The 23,035-nt window shown below is 36.3% G+C and overlaps 1 protein-coding gene across 8 annotated transcripts in view; it reads right to left on the bottom strand.

Moving 5' to 3' along the window:
• Positions 1-23,035, bottom strand: part of Mbnl3 (muscleblind like splicing regulator 3) — a 100,048-nt gene that overhangs the window by 43,104 nt on the left and 33,909 nt on the right. Inside the window, exon 1 of one of the 8 annotated variants that reach the window (XM_037198947.1) lies at positions 12,737-13,305. The exons of 3 other annotated variants lie outside the window; for them this stretch is intronic. In XM_037198947.1, the coding sequence (XP_037054842.1) occupies positions 12,737-12,913 (177 nt within the window). In that variant the 5' untranslated portion in view covers positions 12,914-13,305. Of the gene's footprint in view, positions 1-12,736; positions 13,306-23,035 lie in introns of those variants that run through there. 4 more of the 8 variants (XM_028887098.2, XM_037198946.1, XM_037198948.1 and 1 more) reach the window with 4 other exon arrangements.

Consider the following 23,035-nt stretch of genomic DNA (forward strand, 5'->3'; position numbering starts at 1 on the left):
AATTGCATTGCCTTCTCCGCGATCAAAGAATTAAAATGATACTAAGCACCTCTCATGTGGAAACAACTGTGCTAAGATATCGATGAAGAAACGAAGGGGACCCAGTTTAGCTCCAAAGACCTCATGGAACTCACCCATGAAGGCCAGCTTCATCTGTTCTGAAGGTGCAGAGCCTAAGGAAAGGCTGAGTGGGTTCTGGGACTTGAAGCCTGTTGAGGGGGTGGGAAACCAGGAGAGGAAGCCAAGGTGACCAGGATGACTAATGGTAGCTGAGAAGGAGGAAGAGCAAGTTTGATGGGGAGACTAGGAATTTCCCTGAGGCTTCACTCTTTAGAGTTCTGCCTTTGCTTTTTTGTGGAAAGCAGAGCAGTTTCAAATGGAAAGTATGGCAAAATGACATAAGGATTTCTCTCTCTGGGGGAAGGGCCTTTCTCTATTACCCTTCCCACACACATTGTAGTATGTAATTTACTCATTACATTTTCATTATAGTTTGGTTTCAACACAGTGATATTAAGCTAAATTATTTCAAAATGAAAAGCTTGCCTATCCATCCTTTTGTGCCCCCTCCTTGTTTTTTCCTTCCTTGCTTCCCTTCCTCCTCTACCTTTTATAATCTGTGACTTAGAGCAACTTCATTTCTTCCTTACCTGTTTCTCTACTGTGATAATAGGAAAACTCAGGGAGAAATAAGAGTGTTAAAAATAAGAAATAAGAGTGTTAAAAAATGTTTTGTCATTTCCAACATGGAATAGATGTTACATGCCACCAAAGCAAGGCATCAAAATTTGAAGAAAAGAGTGTTGATTCTCTTGACAGGTCAGTTGTTCATTAATACATTCAAATCACTGTTATGGAAGTCATTGTCAAAGCTGACTTCAACTGAATGCTACTAAATACTGAAAATACTTATTTCTTCCTCATTGAAACATTTAAAAAAATTCCAGGAATTGCCTCTATCTATCTGTCTTTCTGTCATTATTATTTGTTTGTTTTGTGACAGGGTCTCACGTAGCTCAGGCTGGGCAGGAACTCATTATATAGCTAAAAATAACCCTGAGCTTTTGATGCTTCTGTCTCCAACTCTCAAATTCAGGGATTACAGGCACTGGCCAACATGCCCAGCTTCTTTCCTGTTTTTGAAAGAAAACAGAGTCAGCTGCCTAAACTGGCTCATATCTTGGTTACTGAGGATTTTGCATGGCCTCAGAATATTCTATTTTGAACACCAGACATTGCTATCTAGGAATGGTCATAAAGATGGAAAAAGTGGAAGAGACTGTACTCGCTTAAAAAACTCAAAGATATTTAACTCATAAGCCTGCCTAGACACCCTTCCTTAAAATTATATCTTCAGACTACTATCTTAGTATCTTCCCATTTCTTTCAAAGTAGGTTCTTGCTACTAAATTGCCGTTACAGAACACTTTGTGAAGTGTCAGTGCACAGATTATCTTTATTTGAAATTTTCTTTGCCTTTCTATGCTCAGACTCTAAGAATTCCAAATATCACAGAGTATTTAGAGCAAGTTATCAATTGAACTGTGTGTGTGTGTGTGTGTGTGTGTGTGTTTATTGGATTAGGCAGTCATGTTTTTCAAAAAATTCTTTGAAAAATGACCTCATTATAATTAATAATGATTCTAATAATACCTTGATTTGTAAGCTATCTGTGTGCTGTCAAATTCAATTCCAAACATTTTTATCCAGATTTATGCTTAAATTTTACTGGATTACCACACCAATTGTTTAGAAATAATATTTAATGGTATCCATATAGAAAAACACTGAAGGTCCCAATGTAAGATAAAAGTACACAAAATGCAACATTTATAGAATATCCAACAACATTTGAACAAAGAAAAGTTCTATGATTCTGAGGGATAGAATTCCATTTGCACAAATCTGCAGTTTATTGGTCATCAAATTTAGGCTAAAATGTGACTGAATGAAGAAAGTTGGCATATAATTGTATAAAAGTTTTGTCCATAAGGTGTTTATGTTTTACTGAAAAAGTACTTTTAAAGGCCTTATTATGTGCTAGTTACAAAAAAAATATGCTAATAAGACAGAACCTAATGCACAACAAATAATATAACACAGAGAAAGGGAGATCTTTACTAAAACTTCATTTTAAAAACTGTTTTTTGAGACAGGGTATCTATCAGTAGGTGGCTTAAGCTGGCCTCAAACTCATGATCCTCTATCTCAAGCTCTCAAGTGCTGGGACTGCAGGTGTGTGACACCACAGGCAGGCTAAAATATGTGGGGTGTGTGTGTAGTATATGTGTGTGGTGCATGTGTGCATTGGTTTAGAGGCGTGCACTGATGTGTGTGCAGGTATGTAGATGGCAGACGCTGATATCAAATATCCTCCTGTATCATGTTTCACATTAAAAAACAAAAGACAGAATCTCTCAATGAATTTGGAATCTGCCAATTATGCTAGGTTAGCTGGGCAGCATGTCCCAGGGATCATTCTTTCTCCACTTCCCAGCACTGGGATTACAAGCATTTGCTAAAATACCTGGCTTTTTATGTGGGTGCTGGGGATCCTGACTTAGGTCTTCATCATTGCACAGTAAGCACATTGACAATTCAGCCACACTCTCAGCCCAACTCTAATTTTCTTTAATTAAAAATTATGTCCTTTTTTGTCTATGGGAGTTTTATCTGCATGTATGTCCGTACACCACGGTGGTGCCTGGTGCCTACAAGGGTGTTAGATTCCATGGAACTGGAATTTCAGATGGCTGTGGATGCTGGAAATCAAACACAGGTCCTTAGCAAGAGTAGCCAGTGATTTTACCCACAGAGGAAGTCTAAAAACTTTCCTAAATGGTTACCATTGAATATTATTTTAAAATATTTATTTGTGTGATAATCCAATGATATTCAAAATTATTTTGTCTTAAAATTATTTGAAATTGAGTCTTCACTTTTAAAATACTCAGTAACAGCAAATCAGTTCAAGCAATCCAATGTCAAGTTGAACACATGATTTATGGGCTACAATAGATTGATAAATAAGCACCCAAATGGCTTTGTCTGGATTTCCCACACCCTTGATGGCATTCTCTTACCACTGCCATGACTTGATTCAAATACATACATACATATATACACACATATACACTCATTGAAAAAATAGCTATAAAATAAGCCTAGAGTCCTAACTCTGTACTAATTGTTTCTGTGTGTGCTGAAGACAGAACTCAGAACTTTGTATGCATGCACTAAGCATGCACTCTACCTAGAGTCACATCCTCCACCCTACTCACTGAATTGTAAGCCCACTCCTCTTCAATTTAAGCTCTATGTTCCTGCCTGTCCAAACTTAACACTCAACTCTGCAGACACACCAATTTTCCCTTTCTGACTTAGCTTAGCTTACTCCTTCTGACTTGAATGTCTGCCTATCCCTTCTTCAAAGAATACTTCAAACACCACTCCTTCCATGACTATGTCTTTAATCTCTACAGCTGGACATAATCCTGTCCTATCCTTCCTCTGGCCTCTTTAAACTGCGACATAATATATGGCTTATGGCACATGATAGAGCAGCTTTATAATAAGAGATCAAGCAAGAGTCAGATCTTCCATAATTTTGTGCTGAGCCCAATCACTGTCTAATAAGTAAAATGTTTCAATAACTGTTTGTTAAACAAATCATGTCTTTGGGAACTGAATCCATATAGATTCAATTGGATATAAGAGAACTTTCAGCATTAAATAACCCTTGACATTTAGGTAACAAACCACAAATAGTCCTCCAAAGTATGTGCCACCAAAGGCTGTTGTTTGAAGAGAAACATAGATGGTAGGAGTCTCATGATTTACTCGAGGCCACACAATGAGCCCTTCTCAGAGCTGTTAGTCTAAAGTAACATTTTCTCTGTGTATTGCCACTTACTGATACCATGTCACATTCCAAATATTTTAATGGTTACATTTGTAATTCACCCAAGAAAGAAGCATTTATCAAGATGATTCTCAAGCTTCCTTGAAAAATAAGACAATATCCTAAAATGAAATATTTTCTTCTATGTTATGTACTGGCAGAACGAAAATGTCCATAGTTTTAATGTTTGTTAGTTACATTTAAGACTGAATTTGTTTCCAGAACTTATTTTTCTCTGTGCTGGTGATGGAACTTAGGGTCTTGCAATTATGAATGAAACATGTTCCTTATCACTTAGCTGCAGACCCAGCTCTTTGAATTTATTTCCATATAAGGTACTTTCTTGGCTATTAAAAATGAAGGAACCAAACTATGCTATTAGAGAAGCTAGAAGAAAATTTAAGTTCATGTAAGTTTTAAGCATAAACATTAACAAAAGAAAAACAACGTCAGGGATTAGGTATTTTTGAAATCTTTAAAACAAAAACGCAGTGTTCTTGAAAGATGTCAAAAATCCTCAAATTGTTGTGTTAGTGTTCCTATCTTTCACAAATAGGCCCATGAACAAAGGTCTAAGACAATGTGACAATGTAGTCTTAAAACAATCTCATCTCTGGGTCAAAGATTAGTGATAGTGCAATGCTGTCCATACAATGTATTTCAGGGCATAAAACAAACTAGATAAAGAGTATGACGTCAAGGAGGGAAAAAGTTTTCTGACACCCAAAACACACCCGTATCCCCAGCACTTGGAAAGGCTAAGGAGGGAGGACTAGGAGTTGGAGGCCTGTCTGGGCTACACAGTCAAACTCTGTCACAAAACAAAACAGCAGAAAACAAGGCCTTCAAAAATAGCTCACTGGAAGAACTGGTAGCTAGCAGGCAAGAGGCCTTGGATTCCACCCCCAGCAATGAAAATAGGCAACAGCACAATCTGTTCACTTTTGCATGGAGAAAATTTAGAATATTGGTACTATGTAGATTGTCAGCAAATTGTGACCAACACTCAAAATATGTCTCAGTTTAGGGAATTTGCTCTATTTTACATAGTTATGTTACTGTGGGCCCTACACTTTCAAATTTAGGGACAATTTCTACAGTTTGAAAACTACCTTCACTGTCCATTCTTTACCCAGAAAAATATGGGTAGGACCAAAGGTTAATTTTTATACCAACTTTTAGTGTGTCAAAAATGAATTTCAACAGAAAAAAAGATGTCCATTTATGATAGAAAACATTCAGCTGAAAGCATACATTTAATAAATGCTTCTGAAAAAGTCATAGCTGAAAAACTATTTCTAATGAATGGATCCTATAGCCTTATGTTCTTTAACCAAATAACAGATCAGGAACAACAGTAAATAATATTGCACAAATATATCAAAAACAAGATATAAAAATGATTTAGTCTATCTCCAGTGACCAGGTGGTTAAGTCCAGATAAGGGAGAATCTTTTAGAAAATAAAACATGGACAAAAATGGAATCATTTACTGACCTTTTAAAGAGAATAACATCAAGACAAAAAAGTATGAAAGTATAATTTAAATGTGTAATTACTTTGGCAATAAACTTGACCTTGGGTAAAGTAACCTGCAGTATAGGAATAAAAACCCTGAAACATGCCGGGCATGCTGGCCCACTCATTTAACCCAAGTACTCAGGAGGTAGAGGCAGTGGTTTCCTGTGAGTTCCAGGCCAGCCTAGTGTACACTGTGAGTTCTAGGACATCTGGGGATACATAAAACCTCTCTAAAAAATTTGAAAAATAAATTAAAAACTAATTGTAAAAGAAAAAGAAAAACCAAACAATGCTGAAACTTCAAACAGGATTACATGCCCAAGTTATACAACAATAATCGCAAAAATAGATTAAAAAACCCAAACACCGATTACATAGTTAAATCCACACAGGAAAATGAAAGAAAATGATAGGAGGTGGCTATGATTTCTCTGAAACACATAAAGCCTGTAAGTTGAAGATCAAATGTCACAGGATTTAGAGAAAAAGAGTCACTTCAAAGATTGTACAGGCAGAAAGTTCATCTCTTGCAGAGAAAATGAGCAGTAAATAAATGATGTTCTGGGAACAAAGTCATGTTTTTAAAAAACTATCCCCAAGTTCCAAATGTACATAAGTACCTGGTATCCACAGTTCACAAAAATATGGTTTAGAAAATGGCAGTACTTGTAATCACTTCATATAGTTATGTTAACAGAAATAAAATTATTTCTATATTTCCCTAGCATGGAAGAATTTCTTCATAACCAAGGAGCTGACATATAATATACTTTTTTTTTTAAAATTTTCAGATTTTCAAGTTTCTCCTATCACATGGTAATGGTATAATCAAATTGCGAATTGGCAAGTACATTCCTGATCCAATCCTGAGTTGTATGTCACCAGATGCCCAACTGCTACTTGGCTGCAAGGTAGGAGAGAAATGACCTTGAGCTACGGTCCTATAAAACATTTTAGGTAAATTAAATTAGTTGAAGTTATTTTTAAAAAATAATCCATTTTGAGGCTGAACAACTAGTACAATATTTCCGGGTGATTGGTAACAGATATCACCAGCTAGCCAGAGCAATTTACTACTAAGTACATAACAACATCAGACATCAGGGAGCATTACAAAAAATCAGCCACCAGTCTGGCTAGCTAACCCAACAATGTGGTGTTGGGGAAAAAGAATGAAAAGGGAACAGAGACAACCCAGTGTTCTGTTGCTTGGGAATTGAGCAAAGCTATCCTCCTAATGTTAAATAACATCCTAAGCCAATAGTATCTCCTTTCTGGTCCCCACTTTGGAACAAACAGTCTAAATGATTAACAATAAACTAAGAGTATGAGTCAGGCATTATGGCTCCTATCAGTAATCTCAGCAATTGGGACATGAGAATTGTTTAGAACTAGAGAATAGTCTGGGCTACTCTAAGACCCCATCGCCAACAATAACCACGGAAAAAGCTAAACATGAACCATAAATTTTAATTTAAATGCTTTTTTTATATTTTCTCCATTTTTTTCTTCTCATGTAATAAAGACTCAAATGATTGGAATCATCAGGGGCTTCTGATAATTTTGTAGTGATCTTGAGAAATTAACTCTCTCTCTCAATAATTCTTCAGTTTCCTCATGCATAAATGGTAAAAGTTTTTAATTGAATAGTCTTTCAGCAGTCAAAATTCTTGATTTCCTAGTTTTGTTTGAAATGCTATAGACATGAGAACTTCTTTAAATTAATTATCTGAACCACTGAGCCTTTGGGAGCCAGTTGGGGAAATTTAAATAAAGCCACTACTTTAGGAGCTTTGCTTAGTGCTAATTTTCTGGTTTTGATAATTGTATTATGAGTGGAATGCAAGTTGTTGACACTAGAGGAATCTGGGTGGAATGTACAGGGAGCGCTTCTGTTAGTTTTGCAATTTTTCTGTAAGTCTAAATTCATTTCAAAACAAAAAGTTGAAATAAACTAAGGCTGTTTGGGTACTAATCATGCATCTATTTTTCATTCAAGAGATTTTTGAAAATTTCCCCAAAAGACTATTATAAATGAAGGAGTATTCCTTTCTAAGGGCAGTATCAAAGAAGATATTTTAAAGTAAAACATTATTTTCCATGACTCTCTTTATAGTAGAGACAAACCTCTCTGCTAGAGTTCACAATTGGTTTGGTTCTATGTTTTGTGTAACCCTTGAGATTTTATGTTGCTAATGGTCTGATTTCTGGCAAGCTGTGCCTAAGCAAACATAGATGAGCAAATATTAAGTTAAAAATGTCTTTTCCTGTGTGGTGCTGGAGATTGAACCCAGGGCCTTGACTGTGCTGGTCAAACAACCACTGTGCTAGGCCTTAGCTCCCAAATATTTAAGTTTTAAGCTAGTGAAAACTGCTGTGATTGGTGGCTATAAATATAGAACATATGGATCGTAGGGCCAATTATTACCTACAATGGGTAGAGTTATATTGCTATGTCTATATAACAAGTTTCACTTGTCATATTATCACTGTACTTGTAATCATACATGAAGTTTGAAGACATGGTTTAGAGGTCTTTGGTGTGTATCACTCTCCCAGTTCTCATCATTCAAGAATATGTATGGATCGACATAATTATCCTCTAGGATTATGACTGCTCTTATGGCTTAACTAGCAAGTAGTTTTTACAAAACTACCCAAAGTAGTGATTATGCCAGGTAGATATAACTGCTGTTGATCTGTTATAATGAAATACTAGTTGCACTTACTTATTTCCTGCATAGCAGGTGAGTGATATCATATACTGCTTCAAGAAAAGAGTGGAAGAAGGTTCAAGACATGCCTGATATTTTTTTGATGTAGAGTAAGCTGGCTATGAAAACAAGCACAAGTAGATGATCTTTTGTTAAATCTAAGGAGAATTCATTTAAAATGCCAATCTAAATCAATGACAGCAAGTAATTCCAAGAAACCAGTATAAAATGGGTTAAACAATACTAAAGGTAAGTTTTGAAATAAATGTACCAAGAAGATAAGGCAATTGAGTAAAAAACAGTGGCATAGTAACATGACATGAAACTCTTCTATGTAGCTGAGAATTAGTCTACAGGCTTCACAAGCTAGATTCCTATCTGAAAATGGCACAACCTTCATCATTAAACATGCAGCATTTATACAGTTATGAGCACAACTCTTAAAGCACAATGCACGATCATCCATTCAGCTCAACCTCCTATTTTCATGACCTCCTCTCATTATGAGGTGAAAATAGGACACAGTACCTATTGTACCTATTATGTAGGCAAAGAACCATCATCTGGTTGAGTAGCTAGTGCTAATGGAATGAACACACATACATACACACACACTCATGCGCACACTCACGACCCAAAAAAAAAAAAAACAAAACCCACAGCCCACAAACCATCAAATGACTGTTTCATTTCTTTAACCACTGATAAAAAAGTACACAGATAAATTTTAATGGAGTTTCAATTATACAAATTCAAGAGGAGCAACAAATGTGGTAGGAGTACAATCAGCATAGGTCAATTACCCTCATCTAAGTATAGCGTTCATGCATAACTTGGGTAAGGTGCAACATAAAAAAGAACTACAAAGCTTTTTTACAGACATGGAACTAGGATGAATGTGCTATCTAAATGGCAAATTAAATATACAAAACCTTTTAATATTTTTTATATTAAATATATAATTCTTTATATATTTGAAATATTGAGGTTTTCATGAAAAATTAAAACTGTAAGGATTATGTAAAGCATCTTTATCTTGTGTGACTGATCATCAAGATATTAACATAATGCCTGAATTATTTTAAGAGCAATGGATCTAGGAGAGTATATAGCATATGAAAATAATTAAGTGATATATTTATTCTCATTAGTCATTATTTAGTACCTAAATTAAACATGTCCCAAGCTATAATGCCCAGTATGTGTTTTGTAAACAACTATTTTTCATATTATTTTCCTCAATGTGTTTACTTTATAGTAAGTACTCTTTTGCCTTTAATAGAAACAGTGACCTAAAGTATATCAAATATTAGGGAAATCATACATATCTCTCATTCTCTGATGCCTAGAAAGACAGAATGTACAGTCTGTGATGAATTCCCTACCACAGAATAAAGCACAGAACAGTGATGTGTAAATTCTAGAAATAAAATAGCAATGGATTTGGGCACATGAGCTTGCAGCATTTAGTAATAAACTCTACCTAAATGGAACCCTTTTTAAAAGCTCCTAAAACAAACACTTCACTAATTGCAAGAAAATAACCTTATACTTGATTCACTTTGTAGTTATAATTTTTGTTTCTCATTTGTGTTGTCTCTTTGGAATCTCCAAACATTATGAAAGTTAGGTAGTGAAGGCATTATGTGTTTATTAAAGAAAACATCACTCAAGGTTTGAGAGAACAAGGACTTTAAGGATCAGATTAGTGGGGCTCACGCGGACTCTATTTTAGATCTCTAGAACCAAGATGGCAAAGAGCCTAGTGCTCTGGACTTGCAATAGCTCTGGGTGAAAGATGTCACTATTTAGCTCAGTGCTCTGTTTTCCCTCAAGACACAACCTAGTCCTGTAGCAACAGACTGAAAGCAATACACAGAAGATGACTGTAGATAGAGCATGAATGAGTAAAAATGAAGAAAGAAATAAGCTCTTCTTTTGAAAGAGGGTCTCATTATGTTGCCCTAGCTGTCCTGAAACTTGATATGTAGACCAGTCTGGTCTTGAACTCTGCCTCCTGAATTCTGGGAAAAAAGTTGTATGGCACCAATGAAAAAAATAACATTTTTAGTTTTTAGATCTGCTTGAAATAAAAGCTGTTCAGAGTTTTTCAATTTAATAATATCTTTTTATCCATAATAAGATTCTACTATTGAACTGGAATGGTTCACAATAAAAACTAGCAACCAAGAACTAAGTAAAACTATGTAGGTTTGTTGAGCATCCATAATCTGAAAAGTCAAAAAGTTTCAAAATCCAATGTTTCTAAGCACCAATGTAATAACACAATTCAAAAATTCTATATATGACTTCATATTACATTCAATCAACAGATGAACTAAAATACTGTATTAAAATGACCTATGGCTTATATGTATATATGGAGATATGTAGATATATATGATATAAATGAATTTCCTATTTAAAGTTGGATCACATTCCAAAGATATCTCATTATGTACATGAAAATATGCCCATATCTGAAAAACTCTGAAGTCTAAAGCACTTCTGGCCCCAATCATGAGAATTATTTGCTGTGAATATCGCTCTGTATGCTGTGAATGTGTTGTTCTGACTGGTTAATAAATAAAGTGCTGATTGGTCAGTAGCCAGGCAGGAAGTATAGGTGGGACAAAGAGAGAGGAGAATTCTGGGAACAGGAAGGCTGACTCAGGAGTTGCCAGCCAGACATAGAGGAAGCAAAATGTAAAGATACCGGTAAGCCACGAATCATGTGGCAAGGTATAGATTTATAGAAATGGGTTAATTTAAGATACAAGAACTAGATAGCAAGAAGCCTGCCACAGCCATACAGTTTATAAGTAATATAAGTCTCTGTGTGTTTACTTGGGTCTGAGCAGCTGCAGGAGCTGGCTGGACACAGGAAAACTTCAACTAAAATCATTCATAGTAAAGCATTTGAAAACATATTCTGAGTAAGCTAGCAAACAAAGAAATGGATCTCTAATAGCCAATGCAGCCAGTAACAAAAATGTTAGTGAGGTGAAGTTGATCATGATGACAGTCACATAGTAACAAGAATTTTTTTTTTAATTCAAGGCCCTCTGAATGTGGGTGACAGTTGTGATGCTTGATCAGTTTATAGGACTCCTGGCAGGGGGACTAGGACTTATCCCAGGTGTACAAACTGGCTTTTTAGCACCCATTCCCTACAGTGGGATACCTGGATCAGCTTTGATCAAGGGGAGAGAGGCTTAATTGGGTATGCCAGACTTTGCTGACTATCCAAGGTAGGCCTTATCCATTCTGAGCAGTGGGTGGGGGTAGGATGGGGGGAAGTGGAGGGGGTAGTAAGAAAAGAGGAGAGAGGGGGAACTGGGGAGAGCATGTAAAATGAAATTTTTTTAAAATAAATAAAAAGTAAGAAAAAATTCTTGTTAAGCCTATTTCATCTGGCTGTAATCTCAAAAATCATTTCAAATGCATGATGTCAAATCTATTAATTAAACCAAGAATCCATCCACACTTTTTGCATCTCTGTTTTAATTTGGATATTCTTATCCTTACTTTAAGGTAACTATGAAAACAAATACATTCTCATGTTACACAATCATTTATGTCTTACTATATATAACACCCACATGCCTTCATAATTTTGCTTTACTCAAGCTTTACAACTTTGGCAGTTAAGATTTCCTTGATACTTACAAATCAGAAGTTGTTCAATCGTGTGTTCAAGAAGAAAATTTAGTGAAGTTATTTTTATAACAATATGCCTAATCTTCCTGAACAATGGGGTTTTAAGTTATATGCTTTGTCTTACTTTATTTATCCTCTGAGAGCTGACTGGTCTCAGGCATTATCTTACTAATATGCATAATAAGCTATATGTATACTGTAATTCATCAAAAAGTTTCTTTGTTGCATGATAATTCTTACTGTGTTAAAAAATCCTAATTTCATGAGCTGGGAAGATGGCTCAGTGATTAAAAGCACTTGTTGTTCTTGCTGAGGACCCAGGTTTGATTCTAAGAACCTACATGTTGGTTCACAACCATTAGTAACTCCAGTTCTGGAGGATACGATGCCCTTTCTGGCCTCCATGGGTACCCACTATGCACATTCTGCACATACTTATAGGCAAGCAAAATATTCACAGATATAATAAAATGAATAAGCATAATAAATTTTTTAAAGTCTAAATTCTATATAGAAATTAAAATCCCATGAGATGGTAAATTATTCAGGTGTGGTGGTGCATGTCTGCAATCCCAGCACTCAGGAAGCAGAGGCAGGAGGGTTACTATAAATTCAAGGCTAGCTTATTCTATGTAGTAAGTTACAAACCAGAGATACATATGGAGAAGTAGCTTAAACTTCATCTAGCATATAATACCTCAGACCTACAAAAATTCATGAGTTTTTATTTTATAAGTATATCTATTTTGATAAGTAGACTTTGGCAGAATGAGCCTCTTACTGGCTTAGTTCAGCACACAGAAAGGCTGTATCTACTCTTAAAGCAAGTAACACATAATTTAATGCTCTTATTAATTTTACTCTTTTCTAGTACATCTTCCTTCTAAATGTCTAGAAATGAATACATTGAAGTAATTATGTGCATACACGTGGCACTCACCTTTAGAGAATCAAAACAGGCCACCACACGGCCATTTTCCACATGGCAAACTCTTGGCGGATGGGCAAACCTGCACTCTGCATCAGCTCGAGAGCAAGTTCCTCTCTGAAATTCTCTACAAACTTCTAAAGTCAGCCACTTGGTATCTCGAATTAGAGCGACATTGACAGCTGTCATATTGAAAGCAAAATGGCAATCAAGTGCACCCTCTTTCGGACAATAGTATGACAGTGGATGGTTCAAGGCGTTAAGCGAATCTGAAACAAATGTGAAGTGAGAGCAGGTTGGTTTGGTGGAATGTGTTTGTTAGCACGTAGGTTCTCACTGAAGTCAAATCTGATCTGGTCAGACACAAAAAGCCACTTACTAAGTCAACTTTGTATCAGAATACCCAAGAATCAAATTAGAGACCAAGTCCTAAGAAGGCAACTAGAAAGGTTAAGATATTGAATGCTATATGTTGTTCCTTTGCTGAATTTGCTTCAAATAACTGGCAGACTTTCAAAGAATTCTATGCTGTCTAGTTGAGGTTTTCAATTATTCTTACAAAAAGCATATGTTGCTGGCTGCCCTTCAATGTGTGGAATGGTCTCAGATCAGGGGGAGAAAAGTCTGTTTCCCCAATTCTTTGCTCTGAAGAATAAGGTTGGGAGGATGTTATAACCTAAAAAATTGTTTTGCAAAATCAAGGGGATGGAAAATGACTAAGAAAACTGAGAATGAGAGAAAAAAATAAATGGGCAAGTTACTGACAGTGAACTACAAGCACAGCAAGTTTTGTAGGGGCAGGAGTGGGGGAGGGTGATTGGGAGAGGGCTTGGATAGAGAGCTCTAGAGTAGAATCCAAGCAGCAGAGTTTTCAGAAAAGGCACTTTTCAGAACCTGCAAGAAAAAAATAAATGAAATTAGCTAAAACACTACAATGCTTCCTTTCAAACTCTAGACTTGGAAAGAAAGGTAACTGTAACTTCTGTAAAACAGGAAGCATCTACACACTGACACTGCAAGAGTCAGCTATGACCAATAAAAGAGCACTTTCCAGTATACAGCTAGCTTTTCAGAGTAAAAGCAAGCAATTGCTTAGATACTGTTGTAGTGCAAAACTGGGTAACATCCCAATCTCTTAAAAATGATACTTTACTTTTTGATATGTTCAGGGTAGAAAGTCATTGTGGAGTCCACTATGCAGAAAGTGCCATGACAGCCCCTTACACAATCAATTTACTTGTATGTGTCTGGTTTTTAGAGGCTCTAGGAATCTGTGTTTAAACTAAACTTATCATCGTCTGATTGCAGCCTCGATTATTTGTTCTCAAAATTCAGAGCACAGGAATTTCTGAGAAAATGTAAGTTGCTCTGAAAGGTGACATGTATGCATAGGAAACATACATGAAACAATCATGACACAACTAGCTGGAGACTCACTTCATACCAAATAAAATGGGGGATGGAAAGAGAAAATGTGCTTTCAATTTTAGAAAATTCTTTGGGAATAAAGGACTGTTTTTCCTGGGTGTATTTTTTCGGGCTACTTCTTAATCTTCATGAAAGAAAGATTCCAACATACACAAGTAGGTGAGATAGAAAGCACTATTGAGCAACATGTTAGATATTATGCAGCTTGAAGATTTGCAGTTAGCCCAGTGTCAACCAGCAACAGTGGCAAGCAACTCAGCTGAAAAGAAACATGCAAGGTTAGTTTGCTGGTGCTATACCATGCACACAACCTGAAGTAAGAGTAAAGCAAAAGTCAGCTCTAAGCAGCAAATAAAGCAACTGTTTGTTAATGTCATCCAAAGTGGACTTAAAACCCTTGAAAATAGTTCACTTAATTTTTAAACATGTTCAACAACTTTTTGTTTGTCTTTTCCATAGTCCAGAAGAAATTCAACATTACTGGACTTGCAGTTACCATTGGGAAATTAAAATTACTTCTTGTGTTGTGTTTCCTGTAATGCACATACTACAAATAAATGCTTCTTTTAAAAGCTTAACAACAAAAAGAAAGAACGAAAGAAAGAAGGAACAAAAGAAAGAAAGAAAGGAAGGAAGGAAGGAAGGAAGAAAGAAAGAAACTCTGTTGAGTAATGGGAACAGCTATTCCAAGCTTTCTTGTAGTCATCGTAGACATTAAATCTTAGCAATGTTAGTTAACTAAGTTAATGTACAAGAGTAAAGCCAGTTCATATATTTTAAGTGGCTCAGTATATTATGGAAAGTACACTGAGAGAGTGTGCTCCAGTGGTGTTTAAGTTTACATTCACACTTAATCCTACAGCTAAATAACATAGGCCGCCTGAACATATATGACAGAAAAACAAGCATGAAAAAATGTTTATAAGGGTCGAGGATTTGCTCTGAACATAAACAGTGAAGATCTGGAGAAAGACTTTTCTACAGAGGTCCATCATATAGAGATAGGTATAAATTATAAATTTTAATTTGAACTCACACAAATGAAAAATGCAAAAAGGAACTGGCCTCTGGCCATGCATTCTATGTAACATCAAGAGTGGGAGTGGGAGGACTGCGTTTGGTTTGGGTTTTTTTTTTTTTTTTTTTTTTTTTTTTTTTTTTTTTGGCCTACGACCTTGGATAGGACCCTGGCCAATTCCTCGATACAGTTCCAGCCAGCACATGTCTTCCTTCAGGGTGAAAATATTTGGGGAGCTGGCTCAGAAGAAATGAGGTACAACAACAAAAAGAGCTGGTAAGAATGTGGAGGTCTTTCATGCAGCTGTACTGGAAAGACTATGCATAAAAGCCTATATTCTTAAGATCCTCTTATTTGGGAGACAGTAAAACTTTAGCCTTGCTGCTTTGTATCTGAGCAACAGCAATACAGTTTGGACTTTTCTGATTTATAGTTCTCCAATGCAAAGCATGAAATTAGTGCATTTGTTCTTGTCTGTATTACAGTTTTCACATGCTTGGATTGCACTTATCTGTGAATCCCTCAAAAAGACTGCAGTTTTGGGTTGTTTTGGGACTTTTTCTGAAATGCTGAGAATGGAACCCTAAGACTTTCTCATGCTATCTCAAAATACACTAAACCATGAGTGATAAGTGAAATATTCTGATGAAAGAAATGAAACTCATAAAGTTAAACCACTTGTTTGACATTACTAAGCTCTGAGTGGTTGAGCCATGACCCCAGGCAATATCTTCTGACTCCAAGTCTTGTGCACATATCTCGACAGAGACATTTATCTCCCTTGGGAATCTTAAAAGAGGAAAGCTAGTCATTTTGTGGTATACTTAAGTTTCCTTCACAACATTCCTTTCTTGCCTGGTGTGCATCATCATTTTCATAATATCCCCAAGTTGTGCTGAACCAACATGTATTCAGTATCTGCTATGTGCCAGGCACTTATTGAGGATACTGATAAGATGTCTGGTTTTGTGGAATTTCCTATGTTTGTTTAGATAAAGAACTAATCTAAGATGCAGAGAACTGGAAAGATTATATTAGAGTTGGTGAAGGGTTGGAAGTAGACAACAGATATTGTGAACTCAACACAAGCTTCTAACTCACTAAGCACTATGACTTAATACTCTTAAATCCACTTTCAAACACTTGCACAGAAGTGAGTCATGAAGAGAAATACTGAAGAATTACTCACACTAAGATTAATTGATGCCTAGATTCTTCCTGGAGAGGATTCTACTGCTCTCATCTTACAGATGGGAAAATGGAGGTAGGGAAGGTTAAGTAATTAACTTGCACAACTTCTCATAGCTAAGTAGGTGACAGAGCCATGCAGGCAGTTGGACTCCATAATCAACCTTTTAAACAATATCAACATACTGGGTCTTTCTTATGGCACAGATCACTTTTTTCATTATTCTACCTGACCTCACAACATAACTTTGCTCTGTTATTAGAGTATAAATCCCTGATAGTAAAGAACATGGCTTCTCAGGTTTTTTGGGTTTTTTGTTTTTGTTTTTGTTTTTTTGCCCTTTATCTTGTCATCTGAATTTCAAATACTGTTTTGCTTTTAAGGATTCCTAGTTTGAAGGATATTAGGGTGGCATGGTAATTTAATATTACTAGCCTTTCAGCTGTACCTTGCTAGAAAGGCATTTCATCACTGAGCACTTTTTAAGTGTCAGAGTTTTGTCCACCTCTCTAGATTTTGAATCCACTGGAACAGTAAAATTGAGTATTTTCCCACAATTCTAAATTTCAAAATAATGCTCATCTATAAGACCACTTGATAAAATGCAAGGAAACTATAAGCACTTAAAATGGCACACTCAATACACTCACCAGTAAGATTATCTTTTGAAAATGTACACTATGTTTTTTAAGGATTCCTTTTATTTTTTCATAAAACATTGTCACACACACAAAACAAACAAACAAAAAGTAGGAAGAACTACTTTCTGTTGCTCTGACAGAAACAGGAACTTATTCCAGGAGTGCAAACTCACTACCATCAGCTACTTTTGTCCCATTTCCCTACATTCTTCTTATCTACGTCTTTTCCCACTGTCTCTACAAGCCAGTATATAACAGAAACATGACCAATGCCTGGTTAGTTCCAAAGATCACAAAGCTACAATGACTGAGGAGGCACTCCTTAAATTATTTTTATAGGACTCCAGAATGAACAATGAATACAATGTTTTATTTCTTTCCATTTTAAGCTTTCCTTAACATCTGTATTGCCTCTGAATTTCTTGTGGTCATTTATTTTGGCTTTACATATATCCAACACACCTGCCATACACTGCTTGAATTGGCAGGCTGACAAGATTTAAAAGCCTTCATGTTTTCAAATTTGCTTCAGGTCCTAGTTCCCTCCTCCTCTGTTTTGTTTAGTGGCCCAATACTGCACCCTTTAGGGCATATGGGAAGTGCATAGCACTGCAGGTAGAGACCACAATTTCACAAATATCATACAGCATATCAAGTCTTCTGTCCAGAGAAAGAATGAAGACTATAAAAGGACATTTCACCCATGTGCAGAACATTTTCAACGATTTAGTTCAACTTCTGTTGCAGTTTTCCACAATAGCCCCAGGCTAACAAAAATCAGATACCTTTTAAAAAAACAACATTTAAGTCAAGTTATTCTGTTTCACAGACCCACAAAATGACCTACTTCAGTTCACCTCTATGGTCATAGAAGAAAAAAATAGATGCAATGACTTCTTCTGATCATTGCTGTACAACAGATGATGCTCATTTTTGTCAAATGGGAGCATCTTTTTGTGAAGCTGTGTCTATTTTGTTTATTTATTTCTTAGTGCATGTGCACGTTTGTAACTATGCCATAGCCCACATGTGGACGTCAGGACACGTTCTGGTAGCCGATCGGTGTCAGAGCATTTGGCTCACACGGCAAGTAGTTGAACCCCCTGAGCCGGCTCACCAGTCCTCAATTTTTAAAATCGCATTGTCTATAACGAGAAACTCTTGACAATGCAGCCAAAATTTCCACTGGTGTTTTTTTCCCAACTCCCTCATTCAAAATAATAATAAAAAGCTATCAAATGATGTTTATTTATCTTTCCAATATTTATAATTAGCCCAAGTACTTTACTAACTCTCTTGTTTTGCAGTACCGGGGATTAAACTCAGGCACTCAAACATGCTGTTTGGTGTGCTACCATGAGTCACACCTTCTCTGGTCAAAACTGTGAGTCTCGTAAGAAGGAATATGTGTCAGCAAGGTAAAATGTGTCAGCAAGGTAGTATATAGTGATCTTTGCAGCATAAAGAGATCCATCTCTATACTTAGGAAGCATCCAGTGAGGACTTCCCTACCTGAATTTATCATAGCATTACAGCAAATGAGTGTAGACTCTCAGTCTCAACAGTTGGCATCTATTCATTATTAGAGCAGTAATAAAAACAGTCAAACAATAGGAAAAATACTATGGCTGAAAATATTGGGAGAGTCCCATATGTACCCTCATTTCAAAGACCAATGTTGAAGTTTGTAGTAGGCCTGAAAGTAGGATTGCTACGGAAATGAATCCTGTGAAAGTGACCCTTGGTGTCTGAAGTTACTATTTCTAGAGAGGCTTTCTAGCACACATATGATGAGAAGATGTGCCTATAAATCAGTTGTTTAGAATTCATGGCGATAGGGAAATGGCTGCTGTAGGAAAGAATGAAGACTGGAATACTGGAAGCACAAATAGGACAGAGTTGTAAGTTCTCTACTTCTCTGTCTTCACACAGACTTAAGGGTGTCCACCAATCAAGGTTCCTAAAACAGGAATTTGATATTTTCTTCCTATTCCAGAGTGATGTAGACTAGATTGTCAAAACCAATTCTTCATAGAAAATTTCTTAATGTAAAAATTTAGAACTTTAAGTTTAATTAAACGTTAGATAAGTAGTCAATGTACTTGTTAATGCTAAAGAAATCTGTGTGGTTACAAAACAATAATAATAAAATCACTCAGCCTAGATGGGACAAGTTGTCTTCTGTCTCACAAGGTCAATCTCAACAAGTCTCAAAGGAAAGACCCCCACAGCAGAGGAAAGCTATAAATAAAACAGGCTTTGGGATTTTATTTTTAGTATGGGGGTGGGGGTGGGGGTGTACATGTGAGTGCAGTGCCCTGAGAAACCAGAAGAGGGAGTGAGAGGCCAGAAGAGGCAAGTTGGCTCCCGTGGAGCTAGAGTTTACTGGCTTCATGTAGGAACTGAACTCACCCTCCTCTAAGAGAGCAGTATGTGTTCTTAACAGTTGAACCATCTCCCCTGTCCCTAAAATAGGTTTAACACTGAGATTGGAAAGCAATATCTGAACTATGTAATTTAAGTCAACTTTCAACAACAACAACAACAAAAACAGTTTTCTAAGTCTGGGAATATGGCTGAGTGATAGAGTACTTTGCCTGGCATGTCTGAAGACCTGAGCTCATCTCCAGCACTAGAAGAAGAGGAGGAAGGAGAAATAAAAGAAAAAAAAGAGGTAAACAACAACAAAACAATTCTATGAACTTTATCAGTTTCAGCTCCCATTTGACTCAATAAGTTGGGAAATAAATTTTGTGCCTACATTTGTAAGGCATGTTAATTAAATCCAGACTTCAGTTTAAACAAGGGATGTGGTAAATTAAGTACATGTCAAATATTTAAAAACTCCAAAGAACTTTAAATGGGTGCCCAGTAGTTATCAAAGCCATTGGGGATAAAGTAACCTTTTGGTTACCTTAATCTTGAACAGAGACTAAGGAAGGTTCATTTCCTGGGCCAAAATACCTGAGGCTTTTAAGGTACAAATGAAGAGCTAACAATCTAATTTCATTACATATGCTACCTTGGCAGTCTGTGTTCCGAATGGGTGGTGGAACCAATTGGCCTGGTTTATTTGGTTTCTTTCAATAACAAGTCAGATCTGTGTTGCAGCTTAATTCCTGGCTGTGGAGGAATTTTTACATACTCCTGACAACCAAAAGCATATCCTCAGCATCTCTGAATCCACGCAGAAAAGGCAACCCCATCCTTTTAAGGTTATAAGCACTTACTGAAACTATCGGTCTGTGTCTTCCACTAATGTAAATGCAATTTCACTGACACCCCTCTTCCAGTTCATATAATACTAGTCCCAAATTTTAAGATCTGGCATATTTCTACTGTACTCTTACTTGTAAGAGTTCACTTTTTTCTATTACATTCTGGTCAAAAAAACAAAAACAAAAACAAAACAACCCCAACCAGGTTTCATATAAATTTTCTCTGTATTAATTTCTAATCAACAAGGATACTGGGAATTGTATTGATTAAAAACTCCAAGAGTGATTTTAGGGATGACAAAATAGTCAATAAAACATGAGAGTGTGTTGTCCAATACATTCTGCCATGCCATACAAAAGCTGGTATTTTAGTTAAACAGTATTTATTTGTAGTTCTTCCTAACAGTTAACATTGAGGCTAGGGAGATGTCTGATCCCTACCCACATAACCCTGAAGAGGGAGCACAGGTGTGGAATGCCAGGACTGAGGAGAAAGGGTCAGAGACAGGGAGGTCTCTAGAACTATTTGGCCAGCCAGCACAGCCAACAGGTGAGCTCCTGATTCAGTGAGAGGCTTTGTCACAAAAATATGGTAGGAAGTGATGAAGAAATCTCAACCTCTACCTCTTGCATGAACACATATACATGTACATATGCACATACCCACACAAACACATACACACTAAAATAAGAATAAAAATAGCTCACATTTATGGAAGTCTCATCTTTTGCCATCCAAGATGCTATTAATTTATAGTCACTACCTTGATCAATTATCTCCAACACTTCCTAAAGTGTGTACTGTTGAGAAGCAATGCTAAAGTTTAATTTAAAAGCACAATCTCTCAGAATTTAAATCCTAGATTTGACACTAAATAGTTGCAATGAGTTTTCCAACTTTTAAATTCCTCAGAAATAAGGACAGAGTCATAGACACCAAAACTTCCCTCCAAGTTTTCAATTTTCTTCCCAGTTCATGCAACCACAATATGAAAGCACATTATTCAGCAGAACCCAGAGGACTCTGAATTGCTTATAGTTTGGAAGGTCCTATCTTCTCATACTTACCTAGCAAATATGTTTAAAAATGTGTCACACACTGGGCTTAAAAATCACAATCAAGAGAACATGTGGTCTAGAAATCTGGCATCCAGCTGGAGAGGGGAAGTATAGCAGCCTTTGGGCCTAGTAAATCTCTTTCTCAGAAACAGAATTTACTGACCCCAAAATAGCTATCCAAACCAAAGTGAACACTTTGAACCAAGCTTTAGAAAGTATGAAAAAAACTAGAAAGTTATAATATTACAACAGGGTTGTCAGTACCTTCAAAATCTCAACTCTTTCTGTTGCTAACCCTCGAGCTTTCCATATCGACACCTGGACTACGTACATCATTCAGAGAAGGGAAAAATAAAAAAGATTCTGACACTTAAGGAGAAAACCTAAGTAAAAACCTTCAAAGAAAGCAGGGATTTGAAAATAAAACTCAGGGTGCTTGCTGGAAAGATGGATCAGTGGTTAAGAGGACTGGCTGATTTCCAGAGGACCCAGCATCCACATGGCAGCTCACACTCATCTGTAAGTCCATTCCCAAGGGAATTCAATGCCCTCTCTGGACTCCACAGGCACTGCACACAGGTGGTGCACAGACATGCATGTAGACAAAACACTCATACACATTAAATAAAGAAAAAATTGTAAATACATACAAAGAAAATAAAGCTCAAAGGAAATGTTGAAATTGAACCAGTTAGGGTCTGCACACCAAGTGTCAACAAGTAAGAACAGGCATATAAGATTACAAAATATCTTTAGTGCGTGCGTGTGTGTGTGTGTGTGTGTGTGTGTGTGTGTGTGTGTGTGACATGAATGTGGGGAAAGGCATTTATATGGAGAATAGTTTGACAGGGATTGAAAGAGAATAATTAAAAAGTATTTTATACATGTATGAAAATGTCAGAGAAAAATTAATTTAAAACCTCAAAAACCCTGTCTATAAAATCACCATAAGTGGCCAGAACAAAAGGTGGAAGAGCTTAAATACTAAATTAAAGAGAGTATTTACATTGAGATGGCGGTGAGGGGAATACTTAGCAAAGCATATAAAACTCCATACTAAAGCTACCATGTTGAATTCATGATTTTATAATAGTGTATACAGCATTATAGGGGAGATGAGGAAATTAAGGCTAACATTACATAGCATCTATGTTGTAAGTACTGAATGAGCTAAGTGATTTAATCTGACAGCCATACAGATGAATAAATACACAAAAAGGCCTAGATTCTGTTTAATAGAACAGTATAATCTCACAAAAGATCATAAAGGGCTGGGCTGATAGTATATGACTTTATTCTAGCACTTGGGGATCAGAGGTAGGTGGATTCTGTGAGTTCAGGATGATCCTGGTCTACATAAGAGACTTCCAGGACAGCTAAGTCTATATAGTGAGACCTTGTCTGAATTTTTTTAAAAAAATTACATCACAAAGGTTCTTGCTAAATACAAACTTCAGCTTATACTGACAAAACCTGAGATTAACCCTGCCTAAAGTCCTACCAAATGTTTGTACCACTAAAAATACTCAAGCTGAAAGTAACAGAGAAGCTTTCATATTAGTAATGGCTACAACAGGACTCTCCATTATCAGTTTTTTTTTAAACATCAGCAAGACATTTGTTTGGATAAATTCGAAGATTTGTAGTGTTAGATGGCCTAGTGAAAATCAACTTACATTCAAATGTATAATCTCTTCTTTAATACACATAAATCTGATCATATGCAACCTAACATGAAGAGTTTTAATAATCACATAA

Source organism: Peromyscus leucopus, chromosome X (assembly GCF_004664715.2).
Source record: "Peromyscus leucopus breed LL Stock chromosome X, UCI_PerLeu_2.1, whole genome shotgun sequence".
Taxonomy (NCBI): Eukaryota; Metazoa; Chordata; class Mammalia; order Rodentia; family Cricetidae; genus Peromyscus; species Peromyscus leucopus.